The sequence below is a fragment of the Prunus dulcis genome, chromosome 3 (assembly GCF_902201215.1).
Source record: "Prunus dulcis chromosome 3, ALMONDv2, whole genome shotgun sequence".
In the NCBI taxonomy this organism is placed as follows: domain Eukaryota; kingdom Viridiplantae; phylum Streptophyta; class Magnoliopsida; order Rosales; family Rosaceae; genus Prunus; species Prunus dulcis.
Genome location: NC_047652.1, coordinates 5,886,628 through 5,905,705, shown reverse-complemented (window position 1 = coordinate 5,905,705; position 19,078 = coordinate 5,886,628). Strand labels below are relative to the sequence as shown.

The 19,078-nt window shown below is 35.5% G+C and overlaps 4 protein-coding genes across 4 annotated transcripts; 2 read left to right on the top strand and 2 right to left on the bottom strand.

The window, feature by feature from the left end:
- The first annotated feature begins 1,992 nt into the window (after nucleotides 1-1,992).
- Nucleotides 1,993-3,950, top strand: LOC117623206 (metallothiol transferase FosB-like). The gene is made up of 3 exons (XM_034354096.1): nucleotides 1,993-2,265; nucleotides 2,410-2,515; nucleotides 3,255-3,950. The coding sequence occupies exons 1-3, from the start codon at nucleotides 2,111-2,113 to the stop codon at nucleotides 3,507-3,509; spliced, it is 516 nt and encodes a 171-aa protein (XP_034209987.1). The 5' UTR covers nucleotides 1,993-2,110; the 3' UTR covers nucleotides 3,510-3,950.
- A 3,123-nt stretch (nucleotides 3,951-7,073) lies between these two features.
- LOC117622583 lies at nucleotides 7,074-7,568 on the bottom strand. The gene has a single exon (XM_034353315.1). The coding sequence runs from the start codon at nucleotides 7,460-7,462 to the stop codon at nucleotides 7,178-7,180; it is 285 nt and encodes a 94-aa protein (XP_034209206.1). The 5' UTR covers nucleotides 7,463-7,568; the 3' UTR covers nucleotides 7,074-7,177.
- Nucleotides 7,569-10,125: 2,557 nt separating this feature from the next.
- Nucleotides 10,126-12,841, top strand: LOC117622093 (peptide deformylase 1A, chloroplastic/mitochondrial). Its single transcript, XM_034352631.1, has 4 exons — nucleotides 10,126-10,708; nucleotides 11,186-11,275; nucleotides 11,383-11,450; nucleotides 12,010-12,841. Exons 1-4 carry the CDS (start codon nucleotides 10,286-10,288, stop codon nucleotides 12,248-12,250), a joined length of 822 nt encoding a protein of 273 aa, XP_034208522.1. The 5' UTR covers nucleotides 10,126-10,285; the 3' UTR covers nucleotides 12,251-12,841.
- A 2,878-nt stretch (nucleotides 12,842-15,719) lies between these two features.
- LOC117622058 (probable polygalacturonase At1g80170) lies at nucleotides 15,720-18,812 on the bottom strand. Its single transcript, XM_034352573.1, has 9 exons — nucleotides 18,460-18,812; nucleotides 17,838-17,969; nucleotides 17,540-17,710; nucleotides 17,427-17,447; nucleotides 17,078-17,285; nucleotides 16,794-16,875; nucleotides 16,608-16,716; nucleotides 16,352-16,468; nucleotides 15,720-16,205 (listed from the first exon to the last, which is right to left on the bottom strand). The coding sequence occupies exons 1-9, from the start codon at nucleotides 18,679-18,681 to the stop codon at nucleotides 15,879-15,881; spliced, it is 1,389 nt and encodes a 462-aa protein (XP_034208464.1). The 5' UTR covers nucleotides 18,682-18,812; the 3' UTR covers nucleotides 15,720-15,878.
- Nucleotides 18,813-19,078: the final 266 nt, after the last annotated feature.

The following is a 19,078-nucleotide window of genomic DNA, read 5'->3' as shown; positions in this document are numbered from 1 at the left end:
AATCGAGTAATTTTGATTTGAAACCATCATGTTCCATTGAAAATTCAACAAAAACAACTATGAATAATGGATGCCTTGTCAACCGAACCTAATTGGGAGTTAGCCTCGTGATCAAGTTTTGTATTATGCGAGAAAATCATGCCAATTGGTAGCAAATTTTTTTTAAATTAAACAAATATACATGAACCATAATATGGTTCTTATACTACTCATAGTAGGTGGAAAGTGATATATAGGTTTGGTTTATACACAAGAAATCGTAATTTTAAGTTTTAGTTTATAAGATAGACCGATAAGTTTTGCTCTTTCTCAAAACAAATGGAATTTTGATACTTGTCAATTTCAGCCAAGCTTTGCTCTTAAAATCCAAGTTCATCTCAAACCTTACTCGAAATAATGTCTATACCAAAAATAGCTCGGTTCTTGCTTAGTTTCTTTTTTAGTTTTAACTTGATTTGATTATACCGATAAAGTTTATCATCAATTAGAAATGCAAGTGTTAATTTTTTATCAATTAATTTTATAAAAGATTTATTATTTATTATGTAATATCCAGTTGTTTCCTACCTCCCTTGTTGTCTACTTTCAATTCTCTTCTAATTTTGGAGCTCTGTGGCCAAGGACACAGAAAAGTGACATGGACCACTCCTAGGAAATTTGAAATAAAAACACCATCAAGTTCCAACTTTTGTGATCAACTTGAAAACCTAGTTGGTGGTCAAAATGTTGACACTTCATATCCACAGTACAAAATGGAAATGTTAACACAACAACGTATGCGAGTTAGAGACTCTGTTCATGCTCAACTTGTGAATCTAAATCGGTGGGTGGAGTTCCAGTCACATCCAAATGAATGTGACATGTTTAAAAGTTAGCAAAGAGAGTTTCGATTGGCCTTCCAATTTTCGTTAATTAATCATCCCATTTTTTTCGAGCCAGAAAAAACTTAATTTGGTTGAATTTATTTATGTCGTCCAATTAATGAGTGAATATCATATTAGATTCCTGTTACGCGGCATATTGCCACCCCTTTTACTTATGCGTTTTTCTGTTTTGACCTAAAATAGATATAAAAAATAAAAGTGTTTAGAATTACTCTTTGTAAATCACACAACCTCTTTTAACGATGTTAAATTAAGAGCATCTTAAACAGTATCTTCAACAGCTTTGAAATGCTAAAATAAGTAAGCCGTATTCTCAAAACCCTCTCCTACAATCTTGTCAAACTCAGTAATCAAAACTATAACCTCTTTATATTATAGGAAATTCAGTTATAACTTGAACATCTACACATTAGTTCATATTATAGGAAGTTTAGTTACTACGAGAGCACAAGATACTGTTAATTGGGCAATTCGTAGTAACAAACTACTCTTTAGTTTAGTGATATTTATTTCAACTTCAATGAAAGATGTGTTAAATTCGCCTACCATATTGAGGAAGAAAGAAAGTTGACTGTTCAATTCACATGTTTTTAATTTAAACAAGAAACCCACTAATTTTATAAATAAAAAAAGATAAACTTGTACTAAAGCCAAATAAATAAATAAAAATTAAATAAAAAAATATAATGTGGCAGACCAACAGAGACCAACATCCCCTAGCAAGATCAATTTTGTCATTTATCAATGAATGATCCGATTCGTTTCAACTTTTTTTCCCACTTTAGAAATTGACACCCAAATGAAGACTCCAGAAAGAAACCCATTTCAATTTTCCACTGAGAAGTGGGACCAGCACGAAAGCTCCTCACCCAATAATATATTTCACCAAGAGCAAGAATAATAATAATAAAATATTGGGCTGCTTACGTGCCTGGGACCCATATATTTGTTGTTTCTATAGTGCTCGTGATCCCAGTCATCAGCAACGTGGAATCTACGTGTTAGAGTCATGGCTATCCGACACGTTGCATGGATGGACACGTGGCAGCCATGAAGCTCCGTCAACTTCCTTATATAAAGAGAGGTCCCCTTTTCTTTCGGTGACAACCTCAACTTCCTCAAAGAATTTCTAGATTTTTCGTCTCTACATTTTCGTTGTCTTTTTGATTCGTTTTCTAATTGTAGTTTGAAGCCATATTTTTTTAATCATCATCATCTTCAACACCATGAAGGAAACCATGGGAAACCCTCTTCATCTGAAATCTTTGAACCACATCTCACTCATCTGCCGATCGGTTGAGCAATCTATTGATTTCTACCAGAATGTTCTTGGGTTTGTCCCAATCAGGAGGCCTGGATCTTTTAATTTTGACGGTGCATGGTAAGTTTCACTAGTAATTAATGAATTCGGGTTGATGGGAATTCTTTTTTATTTTTTTATTTTTAAACCCAATAAATTATTATTTTTGGTTTAAATCTTTATGAGGTTTTGATGATGAATGCAAGTTTATTTTGTGTGTTGTAGGCTATTTGGATATGGGATTGGAATTCATCTTTTGCAATCTGAGGACCCGGAGAGCATGCCCAAGAAAACTGAGATTAATCCCAAGGATAATCATATTTCTTTCCAGGTAATTATGTTTTTTTAATTAAAAAATCCATATAGATAGCTTTGAATTCTTCTGGGATTTAAATTTCCTTGTTTTTGGGTACGACTTGATAATCTTTGTATTTGGAGCTTATCTTAAATTCATATTGTTTGCTTCTAATGTTTTCTAACCTTGGTTTCTTCACTTCTTCGTTTTTCAATGATTTCCTTTTCAATGGCCAAAAATAATATTAATTAAATTAAATATATGTTTTAAAATTCTTTTGGGTCCTAATAAAGAGAAAGTTTTTGATGAAACGGAAATATCATTATTTTGCTATTGCAGATCAATAAAGTTGTCGACACAAGTGACAACATTTCTACGTGGCATAATATTATTGATCGAGAATAACAAAATAGCGCTATCACGTTGCAACTAATGAGGACAAAAATACAAGTAAATAACGTAGACAAAGACAATAAGGCTGGCTCCAGCTGATAATTAACAACTGCAATTTTAACTTATTACCTAATGTGCCACTTTCAATCTGATCAATTATTATTGGGTTCTTATTTGACAACGCATGCCTAACATGCCAAAGAGTCAATATTATACGACTATTACTCAACTCCCTCGTTTGGGAAAGATAAACAAACAAATCAACCTACGATTTGTCTTGGATTTGATAGATACGATGAGAGAAAGAAGATAAGAAAAATGAGATCATTGATTTGCTTTCCTGTGTATTATTGCAACTTATTTTTAATTTGTCATGCCTTAGTGTGAGAGCATGGGGGCTGTGGAGAAGAAACTCAAGGAGATGGAGCTCAAGTACAAGCGAGCCATGGTGGAGGAAGGTGGCATCCACGTTGATCAATTGTTCTTCCACGACCCGGATGGCTTCATGATCGAAATATGCGACTGCGACAACCTCCCAGTGATCCCTATCGCCGGGGAGATAGCCCGGTCATGCTCCCTCCTAAACCGGCCTATGTTGCAGCAGCAGCAGCAGCAGCTAAGATTGTTGCAGCAATAAATGTACGGGCTAATTGTTTGTGTCAATAAGATTCATGAGAGGAAGAGGAAGGAAGAAACTACTACTACTACTACTACTACTACTACTAAGTCGATTTGTGCTCTACGTGTCATTATTATGTGGCTTTTGTAATAACACTTTAATTAATATTGAGAAATGAAAATCTTCATCCAAATTGAAGGTGGTTGTTTTTGGCTCTCAAGTGTGGGAATCTTCTGAGCTGGGCTGCATGCATTTTGTGTTGAGTTGAGTTGGAGATGGAGAGATTTGGGTTGCTTTGAAGAGAATACTTCAATTATATTTTTATGGTGATGGCATCATCAGGTGTTGTCGTGTTCTGAGAGGTAGGACTTGGTTCCTGTCCTTTTTAGCAATATAATATAGTAATATTTGATTGAGCTTTTGTACTTGGTTTGATTATATATATATTTTTCATATTCAGCTTTGCAGTACTCTATTTCTGAATTCGGCCCTACCACAACTCATTTGTTTAGAAGAAGTTCAATCAAGTTGATTCTACAAATCATTTAATTTTTTTAAATAAAGAGTGGTAGTATTTTATTGATAAGATAAACGGAAATAAGTATAAAGTCATCAAATATGGATAAGGTTTTTTCAACGACCAAATGAAACAAGAAGTTGAATTGATCTGAAGAGAATTACGCACAACCCACAAATTGATTAAAATCCTTAATTTAACAACCAAAAACATGCATATTCAAATCTACAATACAAATTCGTCGGTAGAAATGGAAGATTCATATTGTAAGTCAAAAACTAAAAAGAGATAAAACTAACAAATGATAACAAACTCCTAAAGAGTTCCTGAAAATCATTATACAAACAAATTAAGAAGTATGATGTTGATGGCTAAAAAAAGTCATAGCGCCATACAGCTAGACTCATAGTGTCGTATTGGTTAAACTCGAACACAACGCAACCTGATATCTTCCTGTCATTGCAACTCCAAACTCATGTTGATGGCTGACAATTGGATTCAAATCCTTGTGTGCGTGGGTCAAAAGACGACAACTATCACAACTTCTTACAGTTTGTTCCACACCACAAAATAAAATAACAAAGCAAAATAAAGTAAAAAAAGAGGGGATGAAAAGAGGATGAGAGGAGAGGAAGGCCGCCGAGGGGTCAGCTAGAGTTCTCTTTTCTTAGGGTTTTGTGAGGGAGGTTTTTTCTCCTAACTTTGTGATTTTTTATTTATTATTTTCTATAAGAAAATATATAATAAAAAAACAATGATAAAAAGGTACTAAAGGGACACGACCTACTTTACTCACTCACTCCACTCTTTCACATCTTTTCATCTTTCACGAAGATAAAAAGGGAGAATACTTGTTCTTTTCAATCCACCAAACAATCGACGCTCGCAAATTACCTTTCACTTAATTTTATTGTTCTTTCAGATCAAGTTGAAAATGCAATTGCATGATGGATACCGACTGGCCTTTATGAGAGAGCAATGCCTCAAGTGACCACGAAGTATGCCTAATAATTTGCGAGTCTACTTAAATTATAACATTTTAAATTCTAGATGGTGAATTTTAAATTTACTTAATATTTTATAATTTATGTGAAGTTAAAACACACACCAATATTGGTGTGCCACGTGTACTAGCATCATCACACACCATAATTTTTCCTATCCAACAAACCACTCAAAGGATCTACAATGTGTAAATCTAAACTTGTTGTTTTTCATATTTAATATCTGTTTTGTTAATTTTATTATTGGATAAAGTTGTAGTCAAAAAGTTATGGGGGTGGATGTGAGTTGTAATTGAGTGGGGACAACGTCATATGGTTTTTTTTTTGGGGTCAAAACGTCACATGGTTAGTGTTTTAGTTTTAGTTTTAGTTTTTTTAATTTTTATGTTTACTGTTAATTTACTCCGTAAACTTATACGTTACTTTCAATTTACACTCCACTTTTTAGAAAATTAAATACACAAACTAATTTTTATTGTCAATTCCGCATACCGTTGCATGCCATTTCATGAAAAGCTATGAAAGAATGGCAACTCCATTGCTGCTGTGCTGCCATCCACAATCCTTGCAGATCCCATACATCCTGCACAGAAACTGAAGATGCCTTTTGATTGGAGCCCACAGCCTCATGATACCCGTTAATCAGCACTACTTCTCACAAGATAAGACAGTCAAAATTTGCATCTTTACCTTAAATGAGAAGTAAGAAAAGAAAAAAAACAGAGAGATCAGGTGTTTGTTTTTAGGGAACAGGGGCCTAAGAATAGTTAAAATTCAGCTATCATGTTTGGTTTGCAAACTAATTTTGTCGGCCGGACTGACAAAGGTATTGTGGCTATTCGATAGATATGATTGAAGAAACAAAACCATATCTAGGATTAAATTCGAAATGAAAGATATGTGATCCGTATCTTATGCTTTTTGGAATATTACGTATCCGAGCTTCTATATTTAGCATCAATGCATTTATTTAAATCAACACAACTATTTAAAGAAAATCTTTAAAAGATAAGATTGCAAGCCAATTAGCTACCTAGCTAATGATTTCTTACATCATCAAGATGTGTGTGAGATGTAGGAATATGATCATGATGATAAATGACTTCACTATGTGTGTATTTGATGTATGAGGCACCATAACATTGGTGTACTGGTTTGATAAGATGTAGAACATATCATAAGGGTTGTAAACCATCAATAGGAGCTGTTTCTTATCATGAAAGGATAAAGACTAGATAAGTTACAGCTTCCTAGAGAGGATATGATCAATGTTTTCAAAAGAGGATACGTTGTGGTGACAACACATGTATAAATTTCTCATATTTACTTGTAAGGAATGAGAAAACACAAGAACTCATGAATTGGGGAACTTAAGAATAAGTGAATAAGAAATTGGAATCAGATCAACTACTCTCCCTAGTTGATTTGGTTTTCTTGGGTGTAAGTAAATGCAGGAAAAGTAAGGAATTGGAATCATGCCAATACCCATGTGTTAGTAAACACAGAAAAAAAAGGAATTTGAATGATTCTGATATCCATTACTCAAACATGCCAATAGTATGCCTTCTTTCCCTTGACACTATCACGTATATGGAGATAAACAATCTAACCACATTAAGAAATTGATCTGATATATGTGTCCCTATGCAAAGTTACAAAAGCCAATACATTGTGAGAAACTAGTTTTCATTTCAAGGTCTAAATTTCTATTCCTCTGAATTAGGATAATACTATCCATATATCCAGCGCAGAGTGCCATAAGTCAACATGCATGTGCCGTTTTGTCTTTTTTGGTTAGTCCCAAAAAATTTGGGATCTCATTTGGCCTAGGACATAAGACATGAAATGAAATTTCTGACCATGAGAAAGATTAGCCTTGCTCAGTTGGTTTTGCCTTTAATTAGAGGTTTGCTTAGGATAATTAATCTGACAAACACTCTCCATAACCATGCCCAACACCTGCCAGAAGAGCGATTTTAATTTTTCTAAAAGCAATCCCAAACATTGTTTCATATGCTTATCCTCTAAACCTTCATATCCAGTGGGAACAAGCACGTGATCAAGCAACAAGAACAAATAAATAAACAATCTCATATATAATTTAATACGTTACATAACATTATGACAATATAGTGCAAGTAAATAATGGAGGAAGAGTACATCATTTAGAGGCCCCTCGCAAGCATTTGCTCATAATTCTCAATCGACTCAAGCCTTTGGATCAAAAGCTGCTTCCTGAACTTCTTGATGAACGCCTCTGCGCTTTCGTTGATGTCTTCAGTTGACTTCCTCTCTAGCTTATTCTTCGGTGCTTCCTCTTTGCCATTTTCCATAGCATGAGACCTGGAAGCTCCAACTTTCTCCACTCTAAAGCTTTTGGCTTCGTCTTTCTCGTCGACAATTACCGGAGACTGGTATGGATGAGGAGAAGACATGGTGCTCTTCTTCATGGTTGTTGCTTCTCTTCAGTTTTCTCCAATCCAAGAACAATTCACAAAAGATGAGCTTTCTGAGCTCCTTTGCTTCCATATTTATATGGGGAAAAAAGTGCTATAGTTTATTATATTCTTTTTTTCTTCTATTTTTTTAGCAAGATGCTAATTAATAAAAGATCCTCTTCTAAGTTAAAGTTACCCAAAAAAATACAAAAAGGATAATGTCAATTATTTCTCCATGATCAGTTTAGGATTTCAAGCTTCTGACTTTCTAGTTTGGTCAAGGAAATACAACTAAGAAGTTTATACTGATATTGAAAGCGGTAGTTGGTTTGCTTTCAATAAAATTTGGCAGCTATTCTCTTGTGTCATTGAATTTTTAAAAGGGGTTTGGCTTAATCATATAGATGCGAAAATTGACCATCTTCCCTGTAAAGATTTGATGTATATATTTATTTTGTAGTTATTAAGCTACACGCATGTGAGTGGACCTTTGAAATAATTTGCGGCTTAAGACAAGGGTTGTTAAGGCCGAAAGATGCCTTATTATTAGGCGCTAGAATTGTTGAATCAAGAAATTATGTAATACCTTGGGATGCAATTATGTGTTTGTTTCTCCTCTCCTTTCTTTCTGTATTATTGGATCAAGTAGAAAGAAGAGGAAGAAGCTTCGTGACTCATGACTTGTTGTATTAAAGAATAGTATGGCATCTGTACCTAACTCTGCCCATCTATGGAGGTACGCAGGATGCACACGTTGTATGTAATAATAATAATAAAATTGCCAACGGATCTAGCTAAGTGAAAAAAGACCTTGACTTGCAAGCTAGCGATTTCAAGTTCGAACTCCCATGATACTTTGATAGTGTGTACGTGAGAAAACCCCAACCGTCTTCCATCAAAATAAAAAAATGAAATTTAAGAAGTACATTGCACATGCCTGCGATTAATTGAGAAGGTAGGTATGGCAGGTTGGCATCCATATGATATGGGTGACCTAAATAAACCCTAGGGATGGCAAAGGAGTGGGTTTGGATCAGAGGGAAGTGACAAGAGAATACATTTTTGCTTTGGGAAGGCCAAGGGGGAACAAATAAGAACAAAGCCAAAGGAAGAAGAAACAAAAGCATTATTACGCTGGTGGACCAAACGAACACAGAGAAAAAGATAGGATATGAGGATTTAGTCGATTTGGTTTGGATAAAGGCATTTGACCAATTCTTTTTTCAGGAAGATAAGATAGAAAAATTCTTAACCGGAGCATCTTATCTAACAAATACTTTGAGGTGAATTTCAAAACTTGGGTTTGATTTAGGAGAATAAGCACATTTCAATGACTTCATTCAAAACAAAATGCATGAAGAGATACTAACACAAGACCTTATCAAGCACGTTACATATGTACGACCATCAAATGTCGGAATTGATCACTGTTATGTTAATGGTGTCTCACAGTGCTATGTCAAAACAAATTATGCAATTTTTGAGCTCATCACCATATATTTTTGTTCTCTAATCACCCTCATGCACATGTACACAATTTCTTTTTCCAAACATGTATGCATTATTCCAAGTCCATTTGGTGATCAGTTTGGTTCTATCATTTTCCTTTGTAAGTTACTAAGAAAATCTTATGTATTTTCTTACATATATAAAAGGGAAGTTCATATCCCTTTTTTTTTTTTTTTTGGTCAGAAAGATAATTCCATTAAAAGAGGAAAAGAACACAATGGCAGTTACACAAAGGTAGGCTCAAAACAATAAGCCCAGCAAAGCAATACACATAGCCCATGGGCACACCCCAAAACCAGGCATAAACGCCAACAAGAATTCTATAGTGAGGGCCTTAGATATGATCCTTATGTGAGACTTTATCTCTTAACCGTTAGAACAAATTAGTTAGCCGTTAGATCAAATTAGTTAACTTGATCTAATAATTAAGAGATAGAATCTCACCTAAATGCCATATATAAGGCTCTCACTAGAGAATGACTCGCCAACAAGAATTCTATAATGAGAGCCTTATATATGGCCACCTAAAGTGTAGGTTTTGTCAAACCCTAGCCTAAGCACACCAGATGTAAGGATAGGGCCAACGACACTATGGCCAATATTGAGGGTGGGACACTGCCACCACACAAAAAGCACAACGTTACACATAAGACCCACAAATTTGCCACCATGACCCAAACTCTCCCCAAAACACAGATACACAAACATCACAAGGACAACCACACGAGATTCACTAGCTCTATCGAATCCGAACCCGCCAATGCATCATAGAGTACATAGTAATCCGAATTCGTATATATTTAAAAAGTATAGCCGCGCAAATAGGCAAGACAAGTACAAGTTATCTTTGTTTTTTTGTTTTTTTGTTTTTTTTGTTGCCAAATATAAATTATCTTTATTTACAAGGTTTAAAATAACGTTTACTTTAATAAATTTTTAGTAACAACCTAAAGCCCAAAGAACCAAACACCAAGAAACCAAAAGGTAGGTGGTGCAAGCATCACAAACACTATGAGGATGGAGGATGATATTTCAATTTTTACATTTACAATAGTCATAGCTTAACTGTGCTCCATCCATCTACAATTAATTTATTTAAATATATATGATTAACTCCCTAATTTCGCGAACGTGAGTAACTATTTGTGATAAAGAGCCTTGAAAAACAGAAGAAGAAAAGAATATGCTTGGTGTGAACACCACTTTCATTGTCGTTAAGTGCCAGAACGACGACGACATGCATTCTGTCGTTTGATTTAAGCAGTGGACGACACCATCTCCTTCACAACATCCTTAAACCCTGTCCTGCAAATCCAGACTACGGATATGGAAACCATATGCCGATTCTCACTTCGTCTCGACCCGATATCTCTCGCCGAAAAATGCCTCCAACCCAGAACAATCATCCCGATATTTCGGAAAACCCGAATACACTTTTCGAACCCCGGACCTCTAAACCCGGAACCGGCCTTTAACACACATTTCCCGACCCGGAAAAGCTACAGCTCAGGCTCTTCTCCAGTTGTCAAAGCGGGTTGGCTTCTGGGTCTGGGAGAGAAGAAGAAAAGCACGAGCTTGCCCGATATAGTGAAAGCGGGTGACCCGGTTTTGCACGAACCGGCCCGAGATGTTGAGCCAGGGGATATTGGGTCGGAGAGGATCCAGAAGATAATTGATGATATGGTGAAGGTGATGAGGAAGGCTCCTGGGGTCGGTCTTGCTGCTCCGCAAATTGGAATTCCCTTGAGGGTCAGTTTTGGGGTTTTCAGTTTAGTTTTTTTCACCTTAATGGCTCAATTTTTGATAGTTCTTTCTCTGTTTTATCATTCGTTTTTGTTTGGCTGCTGAGAAAATACGGTGAAGGAGCAAAATTGTAGCTTTCTTTTTTCCCCTTGTGTTGGTTTCTGGGAAGGGTTAACTTTAAACAGTAGATATACCTTTTAAATAGTCAAAACTTAGTTCAATTTAAGCTACATTGTTGAATTTACTGATGTCAATATTATGTTTTTTACAAGTAACTATTTTTATTTTAGTGCAACTTATTGCTTAGCTTAATGGGCGGTTGTGACTTGTATATGGGTAATGGGTGTTGTGGATATCATGTTACAATAACATGTCTTAAATTCTTGTTGAAGATTAAAATTTGATCAGTCCCTTTAATGAAATCCTTGCATACAAAACAACTTCTTAATTCAGGTAACAAAAATTTCTTTCTCATCTCTGCAGATAATAGTTTTGGAAGATACAAAGGAATATATTAGTTATGCATCCAAGGAAGAGACGGCCGCTCAAGACAGACGGCCTTTTGATCTTTTGGTATGTTAATGTGTGTGAGAGGTGAACATCCTCATAACATTTTAATTCTTAGCATTGAAAAGGTTTCACTTGACCAGTACAACTTATTTTTGTTGTTTTTGAGGCAGGTGATTCTTAACCCAAAGCTTCAAAAGAAGAGCAACAGGACTGCAGTATTCTTTGAAGGGTGCTTAAGGTAAGGGAAAGGGACACAACTGGTTTTTGTTTTTTATGGCCAGAAACGTGCTAAATCTATAATTAAGTTTGGAACATAAGTTCAATGAATCATCCCCATTGAGGATAACAGAGTCTTCCTTGATGTCCTATTCTTCCTTGAGTCCCTGGATTACAGAATTATATCTAGTTCACAAACTGATAGGAAACATGATGCTACTGCATTATCAACATTCCTCATTTTGTAAATAGTTTTCATCTCAATGGTTGAAATTTTAAAACTATGAATTGCAAGAGACTACAAAAGACCACATCAAACGATGGGCAATATATGCGTTGTGTTATTAAGTTATTCAGTGGTTTCTTTTGGCAATCACCGTTTTCTTACCAGATCTCCACCATTGGGACATAGCAAAATGAACATAGGATCATCATTTGGTATCCTTGTTTCTTTTGTTTGTGTAGGGTGCTCAACTTACTTAAGAAATATTTGCATGTGAGTTAGACCTTGATGATGATGTCCATGAAAATTCAAATTATCTAAGGTTGGTAATTTCTTCTTTCACCGTGATGTTTTGCAGTGTTGATGGATTCAGAGCAGTGGTGGAGCGAAACCTTGATGTTGAGGTTTCAGGTTTTGATCGAAATGGCCAGCCCATCAAAATAAGTGCTTCAGGTTGGCAGGCTCGGATTTTGCAGCATGAGTGTGATCATTTGGAGGGAACTCTTTATGTGGATAAGATGGTCCCTAGAACGTTTAGAACTGTTGAAAACTTGGATTTACCTCTTGCAGAGGGGTGCCCCAAGCTTGGAGGTCGCTAGCTTATAGCTATGGCTATGGAAAGGCACTCCAGTTTACAAAATGCAAAGGTAAAGCTGTCATATGCGATACTGAGAATTTGTATGCAATTGATTCTGGTCTCTTTTGGCGCAAATGACTGTTGGAGATCAATTTATGATTTCAAAATAGATGTGAAATTTTTTGCAATCTTGTAATATATTGGAAATGGCTTACTGTTGGACATCAATTTATATATACTAGCCGTTTTGCACGCACTTCCATGCATGCGAAAGGCCTTTCTTCAATCACGCAATGCTACCAGCCATGTTCCGAAGGCCATTCATTGGTCCTTGCTTGTGAATCATCGTTTCTGTGCCATGCAGAATTGGCTCTGTTGGAAAAGAAATAAAAGAAATCAGTGTAATTATCTGAAAGTGCTTCCTGCTGTTATCTGATCCTAATGTTAAATTGGATTACGCATACATGTTATCTGTGTGTGTCATATGTTAATGTTAATCATGTTACCATTCTCAGTCCAAATCGAAATTTCATTCTAGTTGTACTTGGTACTCATATGTGCATAGTGTTGTAATGCTTGATGTATAAGTCAAATGAGAGTTTATTGCTTGAAATGACAATTTTATCTGTGTACGTGATGAGCACATGAATAATATTAGATGAAAATTTCAATTGAGATTGAGATTGATAATGGTAAAATTTTGTCACCTCATTTAACATATGACCCACACCGCAAGAATGAGTTGTGGAACTTGGATTATGTGCATAAATCTATATTCTAAAAAGTTTTAGAACACTTAATCGAGATAAGGGGACTTGGTACTGATTTCTTAGAGAAATAATTTTGCATATTCTAGTCAAAATCTATGCCATTAATAAATAAATATCGGTCGCCATATAATGTGCACTAGTAAGGAGACTAGTGGTCTCAAAATTCCCATAGCACCTTGATAGTGTGCAAGTGTGAGAAATATCCTCTCTCTTATAGTTTAGATTATCTCTTGTATTATAAACAAAAAATAAACAAAGCAAGAATCTCACTAACTAGGGCAACCCCTCGTACAGCAGAGGCCTCAGGGGAATTGAGAAATGCAACACCAACGATGAGGCCCATGAAAAGAGCAATCTTTGCAAAGTTCATCTTCTATGATGGCAAAACAAACTAATTAGCTAAGAAGCACTATTTTGAAAAGCTCCTACTACAAGTGCAATGGGATGAAATAAACCATTGCAACTCTTGTTATATATAGAATTTTTCTGAGACAGGGAGATTTGAGTAAATTACAGTGCCAAACAAAATAGTCTAATATTAAATACTGCATGAGCAGTGTTAAAAATCACATTTCACTCAGTTTTTATTGATAATTTTCAGAAGATTTAAGCCCACAAAATCCCTTGTAATAATGTTATATAATATGACGCATTGCGGTGACTCTTCAATATTACTTGAGTTTTCTAATAAAAAAGCAAAACTAACCTATTGCCCCATTCTCTTGGACCACAGGGTCCAAGAGACTGTGGTCACCTATCGTTGGATGTAACATCCAACAGTTCAAAAAAGTTTCTTAAAAGGAGTGCAAGAGTGAGTGAACCATTGAATTTACATCCAACGGTGAGTGGCCACAAATCTCTTGGACCCCTGTAATCCAAGAGATCGGGACTGTTGCTAAGCAAATATAAAGGCTTTGACCAAAAAAAGATAAAAGAAAAAAAATTAACGGCAAAGAAGGAATCTCAAGTGGAGGAGAGCATGGGAAGTTTATAAGTTTCTTAAATTAATAAGAGTTATTTATACTAACACTCTCGGAGGTTTTCAGTATTTTCACAAAATTTCCTAATGTTTTAAAAATTACACGAATACCTTCTTAGGTCTTAAATTGTTTTCACAAAACCCATTTCCATTGATTTTTAGTCCAAAACTTAATAATTTTATATACAAAATTTCTTCAAATGACATAGTTAGCCTTTAAGATTAGATTACACATACATTTGTTGAGGTTAATTTTGTTATTTGCAAAAGTTTTTATGTATCAAATTATCAAATTTTTGGATGTAGAATCAATGAAAAGGGGTTTTGTGAAAACACTGAAAACCTTAGGCGGTGTTTGTGTAAACAAGTCAATTAAGAATCTACAGGGAATGAACTCGAACTTGAGTTGCACTCGGAGACCTGACAAATTGGCCTAACTTACATACTGCATTAATTTGATTATTATGTTTTACTATTCAATGTTTACCCAACTTCCTTGGCCTTTTATTTTACAAAATTAAACTCTTCTTTCTCAGTTGTCTCCATCGGTTCGGTGCTTTGTTAGGTATTCTTTTGTTTCTTTAAATTGTGAATATCATCAGTAAGTTCAGTTGGCCATTCCCAAACTATTCCCTTCTTAAAATTTGTAAACATTTTTTCTCTCTTTTCGTGCGAATAAAGAAACCAGTTGCACATTTCATCATAAGCTTCTAAGAGCATCTCCACCTACAAGGGCTAAGTTTAAGGCAAGGGCAAGCAAGGGCTGCCACTATTCATGTGAATAGTGTCAGCCTTTGCATTTGTGGTTCCACCCATGAGGGCAAAGTCTAGGGCAAGTCTAAGGCAATTACTATTCATTGTACTTTATTTCCTATTTTTTTTATACTTTAAACCATTAATTTTGATAAGCTTTTTAGATTATATTTTCGGTTGTCATGTGTCACTATTTATTATAAAATTTTCACTTAAAATTTAAGATAACATTTTTCGGATAAAATTTTCAAATAAAATTTTCGGATAAAATTTTCGGTTGCCACGTGTCCATATTTGTTATAAAATTCACATCCCACTCATCATACAATTGAAATACCTACTCACTCATCATACAATTGAAATTTGGTGTGGAAAGTGAAAAATATTGGAAGAAGATGAGTTTGTATGAAGATTTGGTGTGGAAAGTGAATAAAATTGTTAGGTATTTATAGGGAAAATATCCAGAATTTTTTGGTATTTTTTAAAAAAAAATTTGAATTTTTTTCAATTTTTTTTGCAATTTTTTAAGCCAAAAAAAGCAAGGCCGTCAGATTTCTGGAAAAAATTGCATTGGAGGGTCCGGGACGCGCCATGTGGCATATTCCAGTTGGAGCCTTCGGAAGTGACGTCACCAAACTCGGGCTTCAGCCCGGGCAAGACTTGCCCTTGGGCTTGATCGGGCTTGTGGGACCCACCACGAAACCGAGCTGTGGGCCTTGCGCTGGAGCCATCTCGGGCTCGCCCAGGGGGCCTTTCACCTGGTTTCCTATGCGCGCTGGACGTGCTCTAAACCATGAACATTACAGAACATACCACAGAACCAAAACAGGCAACACACAAACGAATAATATAGAAAAATATCCCTCCGAAAGTTTTATTTTATTTTATAATATACATAAATATGTAGAAACAAAGTTTATTAGAGTCATAAGATAAGAGGAATATATATATATATACAAAATTTGTATAATTTATTCAACGCATGGATATCATCAAGGTCTCTTTTCTTCAAACACAATTGTTATAGTGGGATGTACAAGGAAAAAATGATTCAAGGATCCCATATGCCTTCAAGAACAAGAAGGATTCCAAAAAATAAAAATAGAATTCAATTTATAAGCTACATAGGTATATATTTGCCACAAATTTTATTGGGTTGCCCTTCCTCCATAGTCCAGATTGGCTAATATCTGTGAATGAATGGTCTGTGGATTGACTTTCTGCTTCATGAAGTTTTCACTACTCAAAAAACTCGAAAAGCAAGCGGGTGGGTCGACTGAACCTGAACTTGAGCCCTGAGCTGCCCAGCAAAGAGATCTTGTAATTCCCCCAATGGATGATTGAAGTTGAATATCTTCTAAATATAATCCTTCACATGGAGAGTCATCACTGCAAGCAAAACTTATTGCTTCTTCTGTAGCAGAAGTCCCTTTAACGTGCACGAAGGATATATTCTCCACCTTTACTGCTGAACTCTGCATTTTCTCAGGATTTGGATGTTAGTATGTTTTAGATTGGATAGCTCAAAAAAAATATTATGAGGGAGTAGTGTCTAACGCTCTTTGTTTTGCCTGGAGAATTAAGAACCCTCTCCATGCTAAGTATGATAAGAATTCCATACCTGATTTAGACATGGCAGCCAAGAGTCGCAATAATATTGATCTATTATTATCGGATTTGATACATTGTCCATCAACACATTCCGGAATGCAATGTTAGAGGCAAAACCACTACCTCCCTGATGAAGGTGTCAGAAAAACCAATTTCAATCAACTACATATTAGTTCAGATCAAGAGAAAAGAAAAGGAGAAAAAAGAAAAAAGGTACATATGCCTCGTGTGTGCATGTGAACAGAGAGCTTAGAGAAGAAAATTACCTGCCATGTTTTGATCCTCACTCCATTGTCCGTGTTAGACAATAATGCTACATCAACCAATACATCATGCACGTGTGACCAAGAGTTTGACTTTCCCAAGCTTCCAATGCTTAAGAAGGCATTTGAAAATTAGTAAGGTGTACGTATGATTCCCAGAGTGAAGCCTAAGTGAAAGTAAAGATTTACCTTATGCCATGACCAGGGCCACAAGCAATATTTATAATCCGGATTCGTGAAGAGTTGCTGACTATTGAAATGCAGTCATCTCCTGGATTGAGTATAAGAACTTGATGTAAGATAATGAATGAGTTACAACTTACAATGCATATAGATATGCAAACTGGCACAAAAATCAACATCTGATTGCTAAAGGAACCTTCTCTGCAACAACTCGAAAAAAAAGATATAGTTCTAGGATCAAGAACACTGAATAGATTTAAATTTAGCAACAGTTTCCTTGGATAACTGACCTGTTCTTATTATGCTGTTCTTGACTTCAACGCCCCTTGATGCACTAATGTGGATTCCATCAGTATTGGGACTAACAGCAGGGGCCATCACCCTGAGATTGGATGCCACTACCCGCATACAGTTAGTGAATGCCATGTGCATTTGTTGACTATTGACAATCATAAGATCCTTGACCTTCAAATTCTTACACCTATGGAATGTAACTGCCTGGAATGTATTTGATATCCCAAATTAAGGCTATGAAACCATCAGAGACAAGAAACTTTCTCAAGTGAAATAACGGAAGTAAAATGAAAACAATATGCAAAGAAACGAAACTGCTTGCTCATAAAATAAGAAAGCACTAACCGTTGGAGCATGTCGACATGGCTGCCACAAACAAGTTCAAGCTAGTTTTAGAAAGATGCAGGTAGAATCGTCTTTAAATGAAACATAAGTTTACAGGTTCAAGAGAGCAATACATTTGTTGAGTTGGTCTTGCAAGACCGAGCCCACCACTCCTGTCCCATCCCATTGATTCTCCCTCCCCCTTCTAGGGTAAGGTGGTTCACTCCATGGAAATAAAGCCACTTACGTGGATTCAAACCAATCCAAGCATCCGGATCTTTGGGAGCAACAATGGTACCAGAGATCTATTAAGACATGCAGTCTATTAAAGTGAATGCAGATAATTTTGAATGACAAATATCAACTGAACAATAGATACATTATCATCTAAATACTGCTAATTAGAAGGGATGTAAGATAATTGAATCATACCATTAAAGTAACCTTTGATCTACACGGTCCAGCAATATCGAGAGGGTGGACAAGGTAAGTGCTTCCAACAGGAATTACAATTCTCATACGCATGGGCAATGAACAAGCTATCTCCCAAGCATTTTTGAAAGCCTGAAGGGAATGGGAAAAAATATCATTCCTGGACACGGGACTTCACTAATAGGTTTGTGCAAAATAATGCACAAGAATGGTGCCTGCTAAATTCTCACAAAATGAGGCTCCATATCTATCTCATCAAGCATAAACACCTGTCGATGTCCTACTACATAAGTTATATATTAAGTGATTTAATTCTGCAGCAAACTTTGAATATCTGGGGATTTAATACCAAATTTTTAAGTCAATCATGGTTCTGCAAAATGGGCACAATTCAATTTCAGTTCAATTCACAACTCTACCTACCCACATAAACAATGAATTGTAATCACTCAGTTCATAAATTGAGCCATTGAAACAACACTAAAGTAACAATGTCATCATTCTCATACCCAAAATTAGAATTTCCAAAACCCAGAAAAGGAAAGAAAATGGAGACATAATTAGTAGATGATCACTATATACACATTAAAAGCTCAGCACAGAAAGAACTGAAATTTGTTACCTTAGAGTCATCAGTGATGCCATCTCCTTTTGCACCAAAATCACCAACAAAAAGAACCCTCTTGGATTTGGGTCGGGTTCTGGTCGACCCGGATTGTGGGAGCTGTAAGAAAGAGTCAAAATTTTCTCCATTTGCAGTATTTGAGCTAACCAGCAGAAAGAGCATGTGAATAAGAACAATTAAACATTTTGAAGCAGTTGGGCAAGATCTAATGCTTCTCATTGTGTCAGAACATGACAGAAAGATCTGAAGATTTCCATCAACACATTGGAGAATCTTAATAGCCCAGAAAGACACAAATGTAAGTTTTAATTTAATTACTCAAAAATGAAAGTGTCGGTCTTTGTTTATCGGATTATAAAAAATACCAAAAAATAAAAAGTCGCAGGTGTCATAGAATATGAACAGTGTTGACTCTGTTTCTTTTTTTATAATTATGTTTTTTGGATTCAAAACAGTTGCAGGTTAAATTTTTTTTTTATTTTTAAATGATGCTACTTTTTGTTAGTATCTTTTTTTTCTCTTTCGTTTTTTAAATTATGTCGGCTTTGAATTTCTCCTTGATGAAATGTCAATCAACATGAACATCTTAGGTCATGTTGTGCTAAGACATGAGAGA

Bases quoted from the DNA above. Each gene is read 5' to 3' on its own strand.
- LOC117623206 (XM_034354096.1), top strand. From the start codon at position 2,111: ATGAAGGAAACCATGGGAAACCCTCTTCATCTGAAATCTTTGAACCAC. The intron at 2,266-2,409 runs GTAAGTTTCACT...TGTGTGTTGTAG, and splicing joins TTTAATTTTGACGGTGCATG to GCTATTTGGATATGGGATTG. The intron at 2,516-3,254 runs GTAATTATGTTT...GTCATGCCTTAG, and splicing joins ATAATCATATTTCTTTCCAG to TGTGAGAGCATGGGGGCTGT.
- LOC117622058 (XM_034352573.1), bottom strand. From the start codon at position 18,681: ATGAGAAGCATTAGATCTTGCCCAACTGCTTCAAAATGTTTAATTGTT. The intron at 17,970-18,459 runs GTAACAAATTTC...CATTCCCTTCAG, and splicing joins GCATCACTGATGACTCTAAG to GCTTTCAAAAATGCTTGGGA. The intron at 16,206-16,351 runs GTATGGAATTCT...GAGAAAATGCAG, and splicing joins GGCTGCCATGTCTAAATCAG to AGTTCAGCAGTAAAGGTGGA.
- LOC117622583 (XM_034353315.1), bottom strand. From the start codon at position 7,462: ATGAAGAAGAGCACCATGTCTTCTCCTCATCCATACCAGTCTCCGGTA.
- LOC117622093 (XM_034352631.1), top strand. From the start codon at position 10,286: ATGGAAACCATATGCCGATTCTCACTTCGTCTCGACCCGATATCTCTC. The intron at 10,709-11,185 runs GTCAGTTTTGGG...TCATCTCTGCAG, and splicing joins AAATTGGAATTCCCTTGAGG to ATAATAGTTTTGGAAGATAC. The intron at 11,276-11,382 runs GTATGTTAATGT...TTTTTGAGGCAG, and splicing joins GACGGCCTTTTGATCTTTTG to GTGATTCTTAACCCAAAGCT.